Below are 18,218 nucleotides of genomic sequence, written 5' to 3'. Positions count from 1 at the left end.
ATATAATCACACACAAACCCCATTGAATTTGACAAATTAATCTCATCCATTGTTTATGAGATTGGCTTTACATTGCAACCTTTTATCTTGGTACCAGTAAGCATGTACATGTTTTGAGAGTGAAACAATGAAAGTTAATATATTAAATATTAAATTTAATAAAAAGGAATTGAAGGAGAAAAATATAATAAATAGAAATTTTATTCTCATTCACAGTTATAATAGTAATATAGATATAGATATAATTTAACATAACTATTCCATTTATTTTTGTAAATTTTTAAGTCATTGGTTACTCTTATATTCGCAGTTTTAAAGTTCACGTTAATGTACTTTGCAAAGAAAGTCAGCCCACAACGGTGTGGGCCATCTTTGGGCCTTATAGTTAATTCTAAATTTCTAATCACATTTTGAACCCAGGAGCTATCTGCACAACTTTACCCAGAAATTAGAAAATGATTGCATCAGTTTTGGTGACTCACTCGTGGTCCACCAACGCGTCCAAATGGATGAATACGTGGCAGAGAAATACTCTTACCATGAAATATGAGGTCCCAAATGTTCCTTGCTAACAACTTCTCTTTCAGCCACGTGTCTATCAACAATTTTTGTTCATAACAGAGATTTGCGGGGTGTCGGATGATCTGCCGACATATGATTAGAGGAGGTCCATTCGAATAATTGGTTTCATTATCTGACATGTGGTGAATAATTTGACCACGTCAGATCAGGCCACCAGTGAACCAATCATTAACATAGGAATTGGCTGTGCTCTCCCGGAAAATCTATGTTGTGGGAAAGACATGGTATCGAACCCTCGCTCTCCTAAATCCAGCAGAGATCAGTCTTTGTATCCAAAGTCTAAGGGCATTTCTGGAAGAAAAAGAGAAAAAAAAGAGAGGGAACAGCCAAACAGGCGATCCATGAAAAAACCAGTCGGATTCAGATAAAATAAATACCAAATCCAAGGTTCACAAGCATTCACCGAGTTGGATGATGGAGGCTCATCGTCGACCTCCATCCTGAAACATCGGCGAAATAAGATGTCTCTCTCTGTCTTCTCTTCTCTCTTCTGTGGTGCCGGTGCTACCACCCTCTCTCTTCCTCTCCTCTCTAGCCCACTTTTGCCGCCTACTTGGAGGTCTTGTCTTTTAAAGAACAGCCGCCAAACAACTGATGGCGCCATCGCTGGTTTTAGTCGATTTTGTTGCTCTTACAGAGACAAGGAGAGAGCAATGAGGGGTTGGAGAATTTCTGGGGTTTCTGAAACCTCACGTAGATGGGATGCAGTTGGAAAGGAATTGGAGAGCGGAAGTGATAGTGATGAAGAAGGAAAAAATGAAGACGATGATGATGAAGAGGTCGAGGAGGAGACACCAGAGAGATGGGACGTTTTGGGTCTTGGGCAGGCTATGGTACCATTCATTCTTTCTTCTCTGTATCTCTGAATTGTATTGCTTGTTTGAATTCAACTTGCTTTTACTTGTCCTTTTCCTTTGTTCATTTTGTTGCTCCTCAAAGTTCTGATCATCTTTTGTTTACTATGTTCACTTCCATCTGTAGTATTAATTTGAGGCGAAGGATTTAGAGTTTTCTTCTTTAACACTCTTCTGCTCCCCTACCCCATTATTGTGGAAGAAGAAAAAAACTATGTGGTTTTAATTTTCTTTTTCATATATGTTTTTATGATATACTTTCAGAAATGTTAATCGTCTACATTTTATTATTTCAATCATGCTAGCAAAAGAGAAAAAGAATGTCGTTGAAATTCTCTCTCCCATCCTTGCCTAGGGAAGGATTTTCTGTTATTTTAAATACTTAAAAGGACAAATCAACTTTCGTTTCTTTTTCTTTCATTTTTTGTTCTTTTATTTTTACACTTTTTTTTTCATACATATAGGTAGATTTTTCGGGAATGGTGGATGACGAATTTTTGGAGAGATTGGGAATGGAAAAGGGAACAAGGAAGCTCGTGAACCATGAGGAGAGGGGTAGAGTTCTGCGAGCAATGGATGGTTGCAGCTACAAGGCCGCTGCTGGAGGGTCTCTTTCTAACACACTGGTAGCCTTGGCTAGGCTAGGCGGTCGGCCCAATGGAGGCCCTATGTTGAACATAGCCATGGTGGGCAGTGTAGGAAGCGATCCCTTGGGTGGGTTTTACAGGTCAGGTCACATTTCTTTTTCATTTGTTTTCCTTCTTAGGCTCCATTTGGAAGGAGTACAAATACAAATATGTAGAGTGCAAAATCTTGTATTTTGTATTATTTTTTTTATGTATTTGTACTGTACATATTTGTATTTGTACTGCTTCTAAACTGAGCCTTAGCTTTCCAAAAAGTTAAAATTTCCTAATTTATGGGATGAATCCACTTTTGCTTCATTAAAAATTGAAAAATAAAAATTCTCGTGGTATCTTATAGTGTACATGCTATCGTTTTATGTCTGGATCATTGCATGACCAGATTTTTTTTGATAGATTATTGCATTGCTAGAATTAGTTACTGCTTCTGAAGAAGTAATTAAGTAATTCATAGAAATGGATGGAATTTCTGCAAAAGCAGATTGTGTTCCTTCACTTCATAGTTTCCTTCTTTAATATTTTGGTCTTCTTAATTGCTGATTAATGTTGTTATTTTATGGGATGTCTTCTGATAGTCTAAGTGACACACTGGTGCTTAATTTAAATGCATCTAAACAATTTTCTCATGAAAAGGCATGCTTTGATGGAAACCTGACAGGAAAAGGCATTCTTGAAAATTCACAAGTCAAAGCCGACGTGATATTATCTTGGTCACTTTATAGTGCATTCAAGATCGACCAATAACTTATCTAGGTGATCCAGTCGGTAGACCGATATGTGGATGGTTGTAGTGGTATGAAGTTAAAACATGCAAAACAACAGAAACACAGTTGAAATTATCCTTTCTGTTGATTCACCTCTATAATGTCAAACAAATAACTTCCACTGTCTAGTTTGTTTTTCTCACTTTTGCTCTACAATGGACAGTTCTAGTCAACCGATTTGAATATTAAAGAGTACTTTCATGTATGTGATTGAAAGATGAAAGTATTAAGTAAGTTATTCCTATAATTTTAAATTGTTAAGATAATAGCATATCACTGCCCTTAAAAAGAATTCAGATTGAACACAATGGCTGTTCAGCAGGCTGTGCAACCAATGATAAGGTTTCATGCCAGTAATAAATTCATGGGCCCATGTATTTTATTACTGGTGTGGAACCTTATCATTGGCTCCACAGCCCACTGAACAGCCATCACATTCAGCTAATCCTTGCTCCCTAAAAAATTGTACTGGATGGGGGAGGGGGACCTTATTTATCAGTCCAATGAAAAGAAGGTAAAATCTTCCATATTGACAAAAAAGTGAATCAATTCAGATTGAACACAATGGCTGTTCAGCAGGCTGTGCAACCAATGATAAGGTTCCATGCCAGTAATAAATTCATGGGCCCATGTATTTTATTACTGGTGTGGAACCTTATCATTGGCTCCACAGCCCACTGAACAGCCATCACATTCAGCTAATCCTTGCTCCCTCAAAATTTGTACTGGATGGGGGAGGGGGACCTTATTTATCAGTCCAATGAAAAGAAGGTAAAATCTTCCATATTGACAAAAAAGTGAATCAATTAGCCTAAAAATAGCTAAAAGATTATTAAATGAGAACGGAAGAAAGAGGATATTGTACCCTTTACCTCATAGGTTGATTTTAGGATTCACCTATGTTACTGGAAAAGCTAGTAACCAATCAGCCAGTATGGAAAGGCAAGCACCTAGTGTGCCTTAGGCGTGCACCTTTTCAACTTTGCAAATTTTGCTCTGTTTTAAGCCTAGTGACTAGGGCCCCTGGCCCCCAACCAAGTCCCTTTAGGAAAGCCCAAACAAAGTCCATGGTTGTGCCTTAAATTCTGAATCCCAACAAAAAAAGAGATTTTAGAAAATTGTTTATTAAAATTTTAAAATCTCTTTTTTTTTTTTGTATGGATTAGCAATTTAAGACCCTAACATGGACTTGTTTGGGCTTCCCTCGAGGGACTTTGTACAAAGGCAGCTCATAGAATCAAGAATGCAGAATATTTAACATCATATTAACTATTAACTATTTAAAGTAATGCAATTGTGAAAAAAAAAAGATTGACTATTAAATGATAAGGCTGGTAGTAGTGAGGTATCAGTGTGTGTGGGGGGTTGTTTTTCTTGTTCTCATCATGGATTTAAAATTTCTGTCTTGGAATGTAAGAGGGCTGGGGTTGGGAAGGAGGAGAGTTGTGGTGTGTGCATCTCTGAAGAGGTCAGGTTCGAAGATTATCATGCTGCAAGAAACTAAATTGGATTATTTAGATGCTGCAATAGTAAGAAGTATTTGGGGGGAGGGAGAGGTCAGATGGAAAGCTAAACTGGCTGTGGGAAGTGCAGGGGGGTTGTTGAGTCTCTGGGATCCTTCTATTTGTAGTTTAATTTCTGCTCACATTGGGAGATTCTCAATCTCATTAATTTTGAAACTTCCTGATGGTAATATTTGTCAAGTCACAAATGTCTATGGTCCGATAGATGGAATTCTTCGGGAGGATTTTTGAAAAGAATTGGTTGAAGCGAGGGGTTGTCTATCTTTTCCATGGGTCATTGGTGGAGACTTCAATGTCATTCTAGCTGCTGCTGAAAAAAAACACCAGTGGTAGGAGGTCAAGAGGGATGCTTCAATTTTCTGATTTCATCAACAGATTTGAGCTGATTGATTTCCCTCTTCAGGGTAGCTGGTTTACTTGGACTAACAATCAAGACACTCCCACCCTGGTAGGATTGGATAGGTTTTTGGTGTCCTCAAATTGGGAAGAACTTTTTCCTGATTTTAGGCAAATTGTTCTCCCTAGGCCTGTTTTGGATCATTGTCCAATTCAGCTGGTCTGTGGATTTAAAGGAAAAATCAGTGCACCCTTCAAGTTTGAGAATGCCTGGTTTGAAGATGAGAAGTTTGTTCCCTTGTTGAAGATTGTATGGAATGAACTGCAGGTGGAGGGTACTAGCTCTTTCATTTTGGCAAACAAACTTGGTGTAGTTAAGAAGAGGCTGAAAATCTGGAAAGCGAAGACTAATTTGAATTCTGAAACTGAAAAGAAAGCTTTGTTGAGTCTTATTAAGGAAATTGATGTTGCTGAAGAAGTAGGTCCTTTAATTGAGGAAAGCAAAATGAAGAGGTCTCAAGCAAAAATCAAGTATGATAAGTTGGCAGTAAAAGAAGAAATCAAGTGGAGACAAAGGGCTAAAGTGGCCTGGTTGAAAGAGGGGGATAAAAACACTCATTTATTTCATAAAATGGTAAATGCCAGAGCAAAAGTTTTTTCAATTAGTAAGCTGGAGTGGGAGGGCAGATTGGGGGAATCTGATGCATATAAAGGTAATGGATACTAATTTCTATAAAAACCTCTATAAAGAGAATTGGCCGATCAGACCCTTTCCAAGAGGCCTTCCTTTTAAACAGCTGAATGCAGAGCAGTCCTATCTCATTGAGAGACCCTTTTCGGAGGAAGAAATTAAAGCAGCCATAACTATGTTGGCAGCGGATAAGTCACCTGGGCCGGATGGGCTTACCAACCTTTTTTTGTCAAATGCTGGGATTTTGTGAAGGAAGATATTTTGAATGTTTTTCAGGCATTTTATGATAATGCTTCCCTTCAAAGAAGCTTAAATACTACCTTTATCACCCTCATCCCAAAAATTGAAGGGGCGGTTAACATCAAAGACTTCAGGCCAATCAGTCTCTTGCATAGTTTCTACAAGATCCTAGCTGAAGTACTTGCTGAGAGGGGTGTTAGGTAATGTTATCTCATATAATCAAAGTGCTTTTGTACTGGGTAGGCAGATGCTTGATTTTGTTTTTATTGCAAATGAGCTGATTCACTCAAGAAAAAGAGAAGGCTCCCTTGGTTTGATTTGCAAACTGGATATCAAAAAAGCTTATGATCATGTCAACTGGAGGTGTATTGATTTGGTGTTACAACATATGAAGTTTGGGCAGAAATGGAGAAACTGGATAAAAGTTTGTGTTTTCACTTCAAAATTCTCAGTGTTGGTTAATGGTCAGTCAACAGGGTTTTTTGATAGCTATAGGGGATTAAGACAAGGTGATCCCTTGTTCCCCTTGCTCTTTATTTGTGTCATGGAGATTCTCACTTTGTTTTGTAGAAAGGCTGCAGAATCTGGTGAGTGGGAAGGCTTTGCATTCTCTCCTAAAGGAGAAAAGATCAATATCCTCCAATTTGCAGATGATACTTTATTCTTTGTGGATGCTTCTCCACCCCAGTTAGATCTTGTCCTTGGAATCCTATCTTGGTTTGAGGTAATCGCCGGACTAAAAGTGAGCAGGAATAAAAGTCAAATCATTCCAGTGGGTCATGTATCTAATTTAGCTGATTGTGCGGAGGTTCTGGCTTGTCAGACTGAATTCCTCCTGGTTAAATATTTGGGACTGCCGTTGGGTGCAAATTGTCTTGCTTCATCGATTTGGGACCTAGTTATTGAATGATTGGAACGGAAGTTAGCTGCATGGAAGGCTAGATATCTCTCATTTGGGGGTAGGCTTATTCTGATAAAAAGCACTCTTTCCAATTTTCCTACTTACTTTCTTTCTCTCTTCCCCATCCCTATCAAAGTTGCCAAAAGATTGGAGCAGATCCAGAGGAACTTTCTTTGGAGGGGTTGGGGGGAGGAGAGAAAAGTGCATGTAAGCTGGGATCAAGTTTGTCTTCCTAAGGCTGAGGGTGGGTTAGGCATTAGGAAAGTGAAGAATTTCAATACTGCCCTACTAAGTAAGTGGATTTGGAGGTTCTCAGCTGAAAGGGAGGCTTGGTGGAGATCTCTCATTGTAGATAAATATGGGGTGGAGTGGGGTAACTGGAGATCCAGGGATCCTCCCCTAAGTTGGGGTAGTTCCCCTTGGAAATCTATCATGAAAAACTTCTCTCTGTTCATGGAAGGGATTTCTGTCAAGATTGGTAATGGGGAAAGAACAAAGTTCTGGAAGGACCCTTGGTGTTTGGATGGGACTCTAGCTGAATCCTTTCCTCATTTTTTTCAGTGTGCTCTCTTAATCAAGAAGCTTCTGTGGCTGAGTACTGCTGTGTGACAGGTGGGTCTCTAACTTGGACTCCCATTTTTAGGAGGGATCTGTTTGACTGGGAATTAGAAGAGATTGGGGACCTGATGGCACTTCTTCAAAATCAGAAGATTGATCAGCAATTGAAAGACAAATGGAGTTGGAAATGGAATTCAAATGGTGAATTTTCTGTTAAGTCCCTTGCCTCTAAAATGGGTAGTTTGGATCCTACTGATTTTCCTGCTTCTTAGATCTGGAATACTATAAGTCCTTCAAAAGTCAACTTTCTGGTTTGGACGATGGCACTTGATAAATGTCTCTCCAGGGTTAATCTGGTGAGAAGGGGCATTCAGATTATGGATCCTTCATGTAGTCTTTGTGGGCAACATGCTGGATTGACAGATCATTTATGTATTCATTGCCCATTTTCCTCTCAGATTTGGGGATACTTTCTCAGAGTCTTGGAGTTCAGTTGGGTAATGCCTAGATCGGTTAAGGATCTCCTCGGTTGTTGGAAGGTGAGAGGCCTTAGTAAGAAAGGGAGCCTGGTGTGGAGGACTATTCCTGCTGCTGTCTTATGGTCCATTTGGGCTGAGAGGAGCAGTAGAATCTTCAGTAAGAAAGGCAAAAGTCCTGAACATACCATTCAAAGAGCTGTGGGCAAACTGGTTTCTTGGATATCTGTATTTGAGGAATTTAAAAATCTGAATTTGTCTTCTTTTTATTGTTCTGATTTCTGGTGGAAAGTGTAATTGCTATGGTCTTCAGGCTGCCTGGTGTGTCTGGAAGCGTGTCGTTAAACACTTCAGAACACCAGTTTAAACATTTATAATTTTTTTTTACTGTCAAACAAATACTAACACAGTAAATGGGTGAGAACGGGTCGTATCCACAGGGAAGTGAGGGAAAATTAATATACACTCAAATCCGGACAAGTGAACACAAGAGGGAAGAGCAGAAATATAAAAATTAATTAATTAAAATGAGAAAAATATATAATTCGAACAGTACTGAAAGTTAAAAGTGCAGAAACAAAAATAAATTAACAAAAGAAACGAAATAGAAATCTGTAATCCAATCAGAGGTAGCAGTTTCCGGATCCCTCCTTTGACCCTCGAACTTCTTGAGCTAGGCCTTCCGTCTTACCTAGCCGAATTGCAGATCTGCAGAAAATAAAACGAAGATCAAACGGAATGAAAATAAATTGTAGAAAGTAAATAACGAAACTGGAAATGCAAGAACAAAAATTAAAACTAAAACTAAAGAGACTGGTTGGGATTCAAATCCAGAGGTGGCAATAGTGGTGTTGGCGTGAAAGTAGGAACCCCTCCTCTTGCCTGGGCGTCCTCCTCTTCCTCTACCCTTGAACTTCTCAAAATCAACCTTCCTTCTTACTTGGGTGAATTGACCAACCCCTCCTACAGGGCCCCTAGGGTTCTTTTTATAGTGAAGGGTGGACACAACTGGGAATAGAGAGAAAGAGGGGGGCGGCAACTGTGTTTTAGAAAAAATATGGGTGCCTTAGGGTTTAGAATGAAGGGTTAGGATGGTTCAAAAGGAGAAGGCACCCAATATTATATAAGGCTGAGATTTAATGGCTAAAGGTTGAATGATGAAGATTAGAAGTTAGGTGGCTCCTAGGGTTAGAATGCTAAAAAGAGAGTGCCCTAGAATGGATGGTGGAGATTAGAAGTGATGGAAGGTGAGTATTTAACAGTTAGGGGCGGCTAGGGTTTGTTAAGAGTGAAAAGATTGGGTTAAAAGGTGCCCTAGGGTTTGTTAAGGCGTGGGGAGCATGCTAATACAGTAGGAGGGGCGCCAAATTGGGTTTAGCAGCTAGGAGGCGCCCTCCTGCTTTCAGTTTTTTACAAAAGCACCCCCTCTCTCAGTTGGACTTCATACCAGCTTCCCAAAATCTGCATTTCAGCCATGAAAACTTCCCAGTTTTCCCCAAAATTTGCACAGAGACCCTCAAAGGTCACAACAATGAATTTAACTGGGAAAAGGGCATATTTTGACTATTCTAAGGCTGAAAATACCTCTGAAATGATGCCCTTAAGGTATCAAAATACAGAGTTATCACTGCCCTTCTAGGCCTGATCCCAACTTGTAAGTTTTTGAGTTGAAGAAAATTACTTTACCTTTTTCCAAAAAAAAATAAAAAATAAAAGATTGAGAATTCTACATGCTTGAATATGTTTTGTGTGCTATTTTGATTTTATTTTTAAATTTTCATTTTTGATATGTTTTACATGTTGTGTTTATGTATTTTAATTTGAGATAATATGTTTTTTAAAACATGTATTTTAAAATTTAAGTTTATATTTTTAATTAATATTATGTTTACTATTTTTAATTTTCTATTCTTTTTTTGCATTTTTTGGATGCCCCTTGTGCTTTTTATTTTTTTGCCTTGTGCTTTTAAAACATTGGAGTAAATGTAACTAACATAAACAAAAATCATACAAATGTCATATAATGTGGGTGAAGGTGTATACAAACAAACTATTCATCTATGACTTGCATAAATATTCATTTGATTAGCAAACCAATTTATATGTGTTAGTCCTAGTTGAAAAAGGAAATCAGAAATATTGCTCAAAAGCTTGAGACTCTGGCATATATTAGGTAAGGATCTTTATTTTTGAGTGGACAGTCTGCCACTTGCCAGATATGGATCCTAAATCTGTTTGGAAGGGTCCCTATAGCACCAGAAAATAGAAACAGGTTTCTTGTAGTTTGTACCATTTCAAGATTGCAAGTAAACAATGCTTTGTACGATGATCAAACTGCGAAGAAAAGAAATTATATCAATTTTCTGGTATAGCTGCCATTATCTCTGCTGAGTGTAAGTATTTTCTTCTTAATTGTTCTCCAGGGCAAAACTGCATCGGGCAAATGTCAGTTTTCTCTCTGCACCTGTCAAGGATGGGACAACGGGTACAGTTATAGTTCTTACAACTCCAGATGCTCAGCGAACTATGCTTGCATATCAGGTCAGGTCCTTTTTGATAATATGAATGATTGACAATTTGCACTAATATTAAATTCTGGACACCTTTATTCATTGAAATTTTTAAATTTTCAATTACTGGTAAACTTGTAATTAAATGCTATTCTCTATATTTTCAACAATTAGCTATATGAATATATTAACAAAAAAGAAAAGAAATACAGGCATACTCATATGAATTGTATTAAAAATTTCCTCTTTTTTTTGATTTATTAACAGTAAAATTTTATTGAAGAAGTAAAGAAAGGACTCAGATGGTGCAATTGTCAAGTACCTGAAAGAGTCAACCCATTATAAACTACTCCTCCTAACACCACTTCTGCAACACTACCAAACATAGATTTAGCTCACTTGGAATCCATTTGAATGAAATGTTCAGCATTCAACCAAAGATCTAGGCTGTAGACTCTATTTGCTGTTGCAATATTTATCTGATGTTGCAGGTAGTTTTGCATGGACTCTCCTAAATGGATGAAGCATCTATGTTAGACATTTATTGGATTCCAACATTCAATAGATTTTGAGGCAAACTTCTATGTAACATGTTCCTTTTGACTCATTACCTTTTTTTTTTGAATAAATGAACAACTAATATACATGATGAATATCATTGTTCCTGTAGAAACTTACTTTGAATAAAGACATTTTTTCTATAAACATGTTAGAATTCAAAATATATAAACTAATTTAATATTACTAATTAGGCACCATATGTGTAATGCACATGCAAGATATGGCTCTTTATGATTATGAAAGATGATGTTCAAATGCCACAATTCTACCATTAATATTTGAGATGGTAGAATGTTACAGTCCTAAATGTTAAAGTGCTTGGTTTGATGCGTTCCATCAGTCTTGAGGCTTTTGGCATATTGATCAAGCACACAATGCTTGGTATCAGAGCCAACCACTACGTCTCAAGTTTGAATAACAGAGAGGGCTACCTAGAACAAAGTTAAAGCTACCATGGAAAGGAATAGTTAGAGCAAAGTGAAAGTCGCTAGAGGAAACTATTGCTATTGTGAGAGCTGCCAAATTGTTGATTGTGGAAGCATGGTGATATGTGAAAGTGCTTGGCTTGTCGCGCTCCATCAGTCTTAAGGCTTTTGGTGTATTGGTCAAGCATGCAACATTGATGTTGGACCCCTAAGTAAGGATGGGCTGTTGCTGCCAAGTATTGAACCCATGAAGACCCTAACCCAATGTGGACACCGGCATCAGGGATACTAGTTTGTTTACTTAGGAGGCCACATCAGCTAGTGGCACAGAATGCCTGATACCCTATCATAACTACCTGATATTCTAATTGTAAGAAGCTATATATATGGTCTCCAAAGGATAAAGGGTAGAGATTAATCCCCCCAAATTTTCCCTTATTCTCTTTTTTTTTTTGTAAGCAGGCAGAGCTCCCCTTGAAGAGAGTTCCTATGTTAGGTAGGTTCCTGACATCTGGTATCAGAGCAAGAAGTGAAGATTCACTAATGCCTCTTACTAGATCGGCCACAATGGATGATAGGTTGGAGCAATTGGAACTGAACTGTCACAAGGTGGCTTTGGACTTGAGAAAAGTGAAGTAGACTTGGTCAGCGATGGTGATGCAGTTCGAAAAGATGAGCCAAGGTTGTAGCCGCGATGGTAATCAAGAAGGCTCAAATCAAGGGAGCAACTGGAAGGATGGAAGTCCTTTTTGCAAGTTTGGGGTCTTGGGAGGAATGGACTGGATAAGGACCTAACTTTTACCATTGCACTAAGAAATGATCTCTTCAAATGATGCCTTTTTTATGTAAATAAATTTGTATGTGTCCATTTGGCTGCATCTGTCTGCTTGTTTTTTCAGGAAAATTTTCAAGATAGTGGGGGTGAATCTGGAGGAGAGGGAGATTAGGGAGAGTGCAGAAGTACTGGGGTGTGAAGGCTTAGGGTGGCCTTTGAATTACCTAGGGTTGCCCCTAGGTGATAATCCTAAGAGAGCTTTTGGAACCCAATGGTGGAAAGATTTGAAAAAAGACTTGTCTCTTGGAAAAAGAGGTAGGATTGCACTGATCAAGGCCACGTTAGCAAACTTACCCATTTATTTTCTTTTAGTGTTTAAGATTGTAGGGAAGGTTTGTAGTAGGCTGGAGTGGTTGATGAGAGATTTCCTTTGGGAGCCGGGAGAGGAGAAGAGGGACCATAGGGTTAGTTAGAAGGTGGTGACCAGAAGTAAAAATTATGGGGGTTTGGGGCTTGGGAACATTGGGATAAGGAATTCGGCCCTTTTGGGGAAATGGTTGTGGAGGTTCCCTTTGGAGTAGGAGAAGCTATGGGCTAGAATAGTGGCAAGCGTACATGGGCTGGAGCAAGATGGATGGGATGTTGGAATCAGAGCAAAGACCACAAACACTTCACCTTGGAAAGCCATTCATGATTTGCTTCCAGTCTTCTCCCCTAATGTCAGGTATGATTTGAATTCGGGTAATTCCATAAAATTCTAGGAACAAATCTGGGTGGGGAATGTTCCTCTTAAGGATCAGTTTCCTTCTTTGTATGCTCTTTCTGAATTTAAAAATGAGCAAATTTCTTCTTTCATCACCCCTTCCTCTTCCAATTTGGGGTTTGGGTGGAACTTGGGTTTAAGGAGGGTTGTGAGGTACTCAGACCTTGATAGTATTTCGAGCCACTTTGAACTTCTTGATAATGTTTTCTTGGACCCCTCTAAGGTGGACTCTAGAATTTGGACCCCTACCCCCACGGGCTCTTTTTCTTGTGCTTCCTTCTTCAAAGTCCTTTGCCAGTCCACCAGTCCTGCAATCTCCCCTTTCCCAGTTAATGAGCTTTAGTGCAGACCGATTCCTCCTAGGGTTGGTAGTTTTTGTCGGGAAGCCTATTTGGAAAGATTCAACATTGGAGATTTGCTCCAAAAGAAGAGACCCAATACCTGTTTGTCACCTCATTGGTGTGTTCTTTGCAAAGCGGATGGGGAGATTGGTTTTCACTTAATGGTGTTTTGCCAATTTGCAAAGTCAATTTGGGAGTGGGTTTTTTTCTCTCTTTGGGTGTAGGTGGAACCCTCCATCAGACTTGTAGAGCCTATTTTCCCCTTCCTTTTTCAGGTGGCACATGAAAAGGGGAAGGATTATGTGGAGAGGTCTGAGGGCTGCAGTATGCTGGACATTATGGGAAGAAAGAAATTTTAGGATCTTCTCAGAAAATGAGAGAAGGGCTGAAGAATCGAGGGTTGCGATCCATATAAGGGCTGTACAGTGGCTGAAATCACTAGAGCTATTTACAGACTACACAGTGGAAGATATGTTGAGAAAGTGGGGTGAGGTTGCAAACTGCACTCAGATCAAACCAATAATAAGGGTGCCTTGGACTCCCCCACCTGTTGGCTTCTTGAAATTAAATTTTTGATGGGAGTTGTAGGGGGAATCCCAGACAATCAGGGATTGGAGGTGTTTTTAGGGATGAGAACGGGATCATCTCTACCCTGTTCTCAGGCCCAATTGGTGTGGGGGATTCCCTTAGAGCTGAGATCTTGGCAGTTATGGAAGGAGTTCAGAAAGCCAAGGAGATGAATGTCAGGAAACTCATAACTGAAGGGGACTTGGAGGTGGTGATATGGTGGCTGGTTAAAGACAACTGCGGCTTGTGAAACTACAGAAATGAGAAGAGGAAATTCAGGTGGCTGGTGCGGGGGATAGAAATCAGGATGAGTTGGGTTAAGAGATCAGCTAATTCTTTAGCTGATGGATTAGCTAAACAAGGGATAGAAAGGGAAGCAATGTTTTGGCAACTTAATTGTTTCTTTTTTTCTCTTTTTCTTTCTTTGGAGGGTTTAAGTTGTAATCGGAAGATAAGAGTTTTTGTCTTCTTTGCTGTAAATAGTTCGATATTTCAATGAATTTAATGAATCTGTTATTGATAAAAAAAAATTCAAGACAGTAATATATTTGTGTTTTTGTTTCTTTTTAGGGCACATCTTCAATTGTTAGCTATGACTCATGTTTAGCTAGTGTAGTCTCCAAAACAAAGATACTCATTGTGGAAGGTTACTTGTTCGAACTTCCTCATACAATCAGAACAATAGCAAAAGCATGTGAGGATGCCCATAGGCATGGTGCCCTTGTTGCTGTGACAGCATCTGATGTGTCCTGCATTGAGAGACATTATGACGATTTCTGGTAAGCCACTGATCTGGTTTGTTTTTTGTTTATAGCTAGGCCTTTTAGTTTCAATTCTAGGGTTTTTGAACTTCCTCACATGTTCTATTATAGGATTTGATGATTGAAATTATTTTAAGGACCCATTTTTTTTTTTGAATTCTATCATTTAAGGACCCATTCAACTTATTCAGGACTTTGTTATTTCTTTTATGTGGATTTCATGAAGCATGTGTGTTCATCTAACTTTTTTCCTAGTTTCAGTTGGTCGGGTGTTATCTTGACACCTATTAAAGTTGTACCCTTCTTTTTATTTAATAAATTTTTTCTTCTTTGTTCTTCAAAAAAAATTCTTACTTTCGAAATGCTTCCTGGTGTATGCCAAACCAAGTGTCAACTTGTTACTTAGCATGGGTATTAAGCTCCAACTGTCTACTGTTTTCCAGCACAGCAACCACTAGAAAAATTACAACACTGAGATATGGCTTTGTAAAGATATTAAATATAAAAAATCATTCTAAGAATATAATAAAATGAAATTTTGGAAAATAAGATAACTAGTGAGCCTTGCTGGGAGGCAGAGAGGATGAAGGGAACAAGTGAGATGGTGATGATGGAGTTCCTTTCTAGTGCTGCATTGTACATTCCTTGTTTTAGAGGAAATTCTAAAATCTACTCTAGACAGTATGTTGATTACTTTTATGTTAGGGTGTATATTTATTGATTCAGATGTTATGTTCAGAATGTGTAATTTTGAAGTGCTAAATACCCTTAGACGTCCTTTCTCATTTAACATTGTATAAAGTCTGATGCAAGGTTCAGAATTTCAATGTGATACATATCTTATCAGTGGGTGTCCGAACACAAAATATAGGCCTTTTGGCTTAAGACCTTCCTCCTAGCCTCTTTTTTTTTTTTTTTGAAAAAAGAAACTTAAAAAATAAGGCTTGTGTTAGGTACAAGGTACCAATATACCCCTTTAGTGTATTGGGGTGTATCGATAATGTGTACCTTGGTCTGATGCACTAATATGCTTTGCTGCAATTAGATTGGAGTGTCATGAGATTGTTTAAAGTAACATTTTCCAGGTGCTTTACTGGTACAGAAGAATTCTTAGTTTAATGGTGTTCAGGACCTCTCGGGTAATTACTGGTGGAGTTGCTCTAATAAATTTCGGCAGTAAATACCCATAATAATCACCTTTGACTAGTAGAGATAGGAGTTGATTCATTCTTTTTGTGTATTTCAAATTGAAGAACAGTTATTTTAAACCTTGAATGACATTTTGTTTTGATAGATGAATCTCGAATGACATTTTAAATCATAAGATATATTGAATTGAACATGAAATTTCAGAATGCAAAAGTAGTAGAACAGGTAAGAACTTGAAAGGAGCCAAAGAGATCTTGATCATCTTATGAATACCCTTTTATCCTTCTCAAAATCTTTACAAATTCAAACACAATATTGAAATAATGGATTCACTATCAAAATTTACTTGGGCATATAGATCAGGCAATGGCATGGCCAACAGTTTGGCTAGACAAGGAGCAAACCAAGATTAATTTTTTTAGGAATGATAAGATAAACCAAGGGGAAAGCTTGTAATTGTTGTAAATGGAGTAATACAAGTATGGTAGCATTAGCTACCTTAGTAGGGGTGCTTGATTATGTGCACTTTTCATTCTTTTATTAACCAGTATAACAACCAGTTATACTGTTTAAAAAATGGAGTAACGATCAGCTTAATGCTGCAGTATATTCAAACTACTTAATTTTGCTGGTTATTAAACAAAAAGAGCCATTATCCAATATTTGTCCTGGTTATCCAGGGTTTTGGGTTGGGAGTGGTGGACTGGATATGAACCTAACCTTCAGAATTTTCTTGCATGGAGTGGTTGCTCTAAGACTTGAACCTCCATTCTCAGGCTTCAGCCAATGCTTTCACCATTGCACGAAGCAGTGGCCCCTTATAATCTTGGAAGGGGTTCTTTTAACATGTAGAATGAAGCTTTCCTGTTTTATTTGGAAAATGGATTCTCCAGTTCTCATGTTAGACAAAATCCACTGCGCGGTTGGAAGCCTAAAATCAGAAACTGACACTCTGGGATCCCTGGAAATCTGGGATCCCTGGAAATCTTATTGCTTTTTCTTGTGTACTATCACAAATATTTGATATCCATATGATTTACGCCATTTCTCATCAAGTACGTGTAAAAGCAGCTGAGTCATTGCCTTGATACATAATTAGATTAGAAATCACTGACACAAGCATTTGATGCAACTCGGGTCCCATATTAATAATCCCTTTTTACCTGAATCCTGAATATCATCATCAATTCAAAATCTTTTTTCTCAGGGAGATTATAGGGAACTATGGAGACATTGTGTTTGCAAACAGTGATGAAGCAAGAGCCCTCTGTGATTTTTTCTCAAAGGAAAGCCCTGTATCTGCAACAAGGTATCTGAGCCATTTTGTTCCACTGGTCTCCGTCACTGATGGTCCTAAAGGATCTTACATTGGAGTAAAAGGCGAATCTGTGTACATACCTCCATCACCTTGTGTGCCAGTTGACACTTGTGGTGCTGGAGATGCTTATGCATCTGGTATTTTATATGGTATTCTATGTGGTGCATCAGATTTGAAAGGTATGGGCACATTAGCTGCTAGGGTTGCAGCTGTTGTAGTGGGGCAGCAGGGCACACGGCTAAGGGTTCAGGATGCAGCTAAGTTGTCAGAATCATTTGCTTTCCATATTGAGAGTTCTACCGTTCACTTAGATGTGGGATCAGATCATATTTCTAGCTTCTAATCTTTTTTCCTCCATTTATATTGATCCTAATTTGGTCCTTTGCAAGGATATTCCTTGTTTATAGCTTTTAACTTTGTATATTCCCTATACTTTCTCATTGCATTCGTTTGTTTTGCTCTATTTTATTTTAGAATTTATCTTCTTAACAATACCTAGAATTTTCTGTTCCCACCCGCATGTCTGCTTCTATTTTTCATATGGAACACATGCAATTGTCAAAAATCACCAATTGATGGTTTCTCTGCAGAGAAGATATTTCAATTTTAGGTTGATTTTTACTAGTTTGAATGTTCTCTCGTCATAGTGGCCAAACCCCATGCAGTCTAAACCAGATTGTTGGAAAAGTAGCTAATACTATCTGGTTGGTTCAAAATGTACAGTTAACCTACTCTATGATCAGTTATATCCTAAACCTGAAGATGGTAAAAATCAATTTAAATGGTTTAATGCTACCTAGATTGACGGACTTGTGCTCTCTGTGGGTTGGAAGACCAAATGAGCATACTTCCGGTGAAGTGACAAAAGTGTTTTTGTGGTTGAGGTTGAGCTAACCCTTGTTTATTGACCTGGGCTTAGCTTGACTTCTAAGACATCAAATGCCTCGGAGAATTTATAGAAAATCAGTGGGAGTATGGTACAACGAATCATTTGAAAATGATATTAGGGTGCTTGCCAGTCTGATTTGCAGATTTTATTTAAAAAAAACAAAATCATTAATACTGGGAAGTAGGAAACGCCTCCTTAGAAAGGTGTGTAGCAATGATGTCACTGATGAAGCTTGCGTTGCCGTTGCCAATGTTGATGCATCATACAAGGAACTTCTCTTCAGCAGTTTTCTTTGCAGAAGCGTAAACAAAGAGCTCCAATCAAGTTTTTGCAAATAATGGAAGGGCCCATTTGCAATTGCAAGTAGGGGTGTCAATTGGACTGGATTTGGTTCAATCTGATCCAGTCCAATGTGAGTCCATTACAAATGAATGGATCAGGTCCAATCCAATTCAATGAATATTTTGGGCCGTTTTAGACCAGTCCAATTCAATTGCTGGACCATTCAATTCTAACCCAAACCTGGTTTACTGACACCTACACTCTTTATCTTCTATCCATGGACCATTAAGTTTGGACTGGTCCATTTC

General features: G+C 38.4%; 1 protein-coding gene across 1 annotated transcript; it reads left to right on the top strand.

Moving 5' to 3' along the window:
* The first annotated feature begins 738 nt into the window (after window positions 1-738).
* Window positions 739-17,248, top strand: LOC148880846 (uncharacterized). The gene is made up of 5 exons (XM_088962909.1): window positions 739-1,415; window positions 1,901-2,163; window positions 9,993-10,110; window positions 14,082-14,290; window positions 16,629-17,248. Exons 1-5 carry the CDS (start codon window positions 1,044-1,046, stop codon window positions 17,080-17,082), a joined length of 1,416 nt encoding a protein of 471 aa, XP_088819035.1. The 5' UTR covers window positions 739-1,043; the 3' UTR covers window positions 17,083-17,248.
* The last annotated feature ends 970 nt before the right edge of the window (window positions 17,249-18,218 follow it).

Source organism: Nelumbo lutea, chromosome 1, assembly GCF_056320005.1.
Source record: "Nelumbo lutea isolate HS-2025 chromosome 1, American lotus-T2T, whole genome shotgun sequence".
NCBI lineage: Eukaryota > Viridiplantae > Streptophyta > Magnoliopsida > Proteales > Nelumbonaceae > Nelumbo > Nelumbo lutea.
The sequence above is the reverse complement of the archived record's forward strand: the minus strand, read 5'-3'. Positions and strand labels throughout refer to the sequence as shown.

Excerpts from the sequence above, each read along its gene's own strand:
- LOC148880846 (XM_088962909.1), top strand. The coding sequence starts at position 1,044 with ATGTCTCTCTCTGTCTTCTCTTCTCTCTTCTGTGGTGCCGGTGCTACC. Across the intron at positions 2,164-9,992 it reads CCCTTGGGTGGGTTTTACAG|GGCAAAACTGCATCGGGCAA; the intron begins GTCAGGTCACAT and ends ATTGTTCTCCAG. Across the intron at positions 10,111-14,081 it reads GAACTATGCTTGCATATCAG|GGCACATCTTCAATTGTTAG; the intron begins GTCAGGTCCTTT and ends GTTTCTTTTTAG.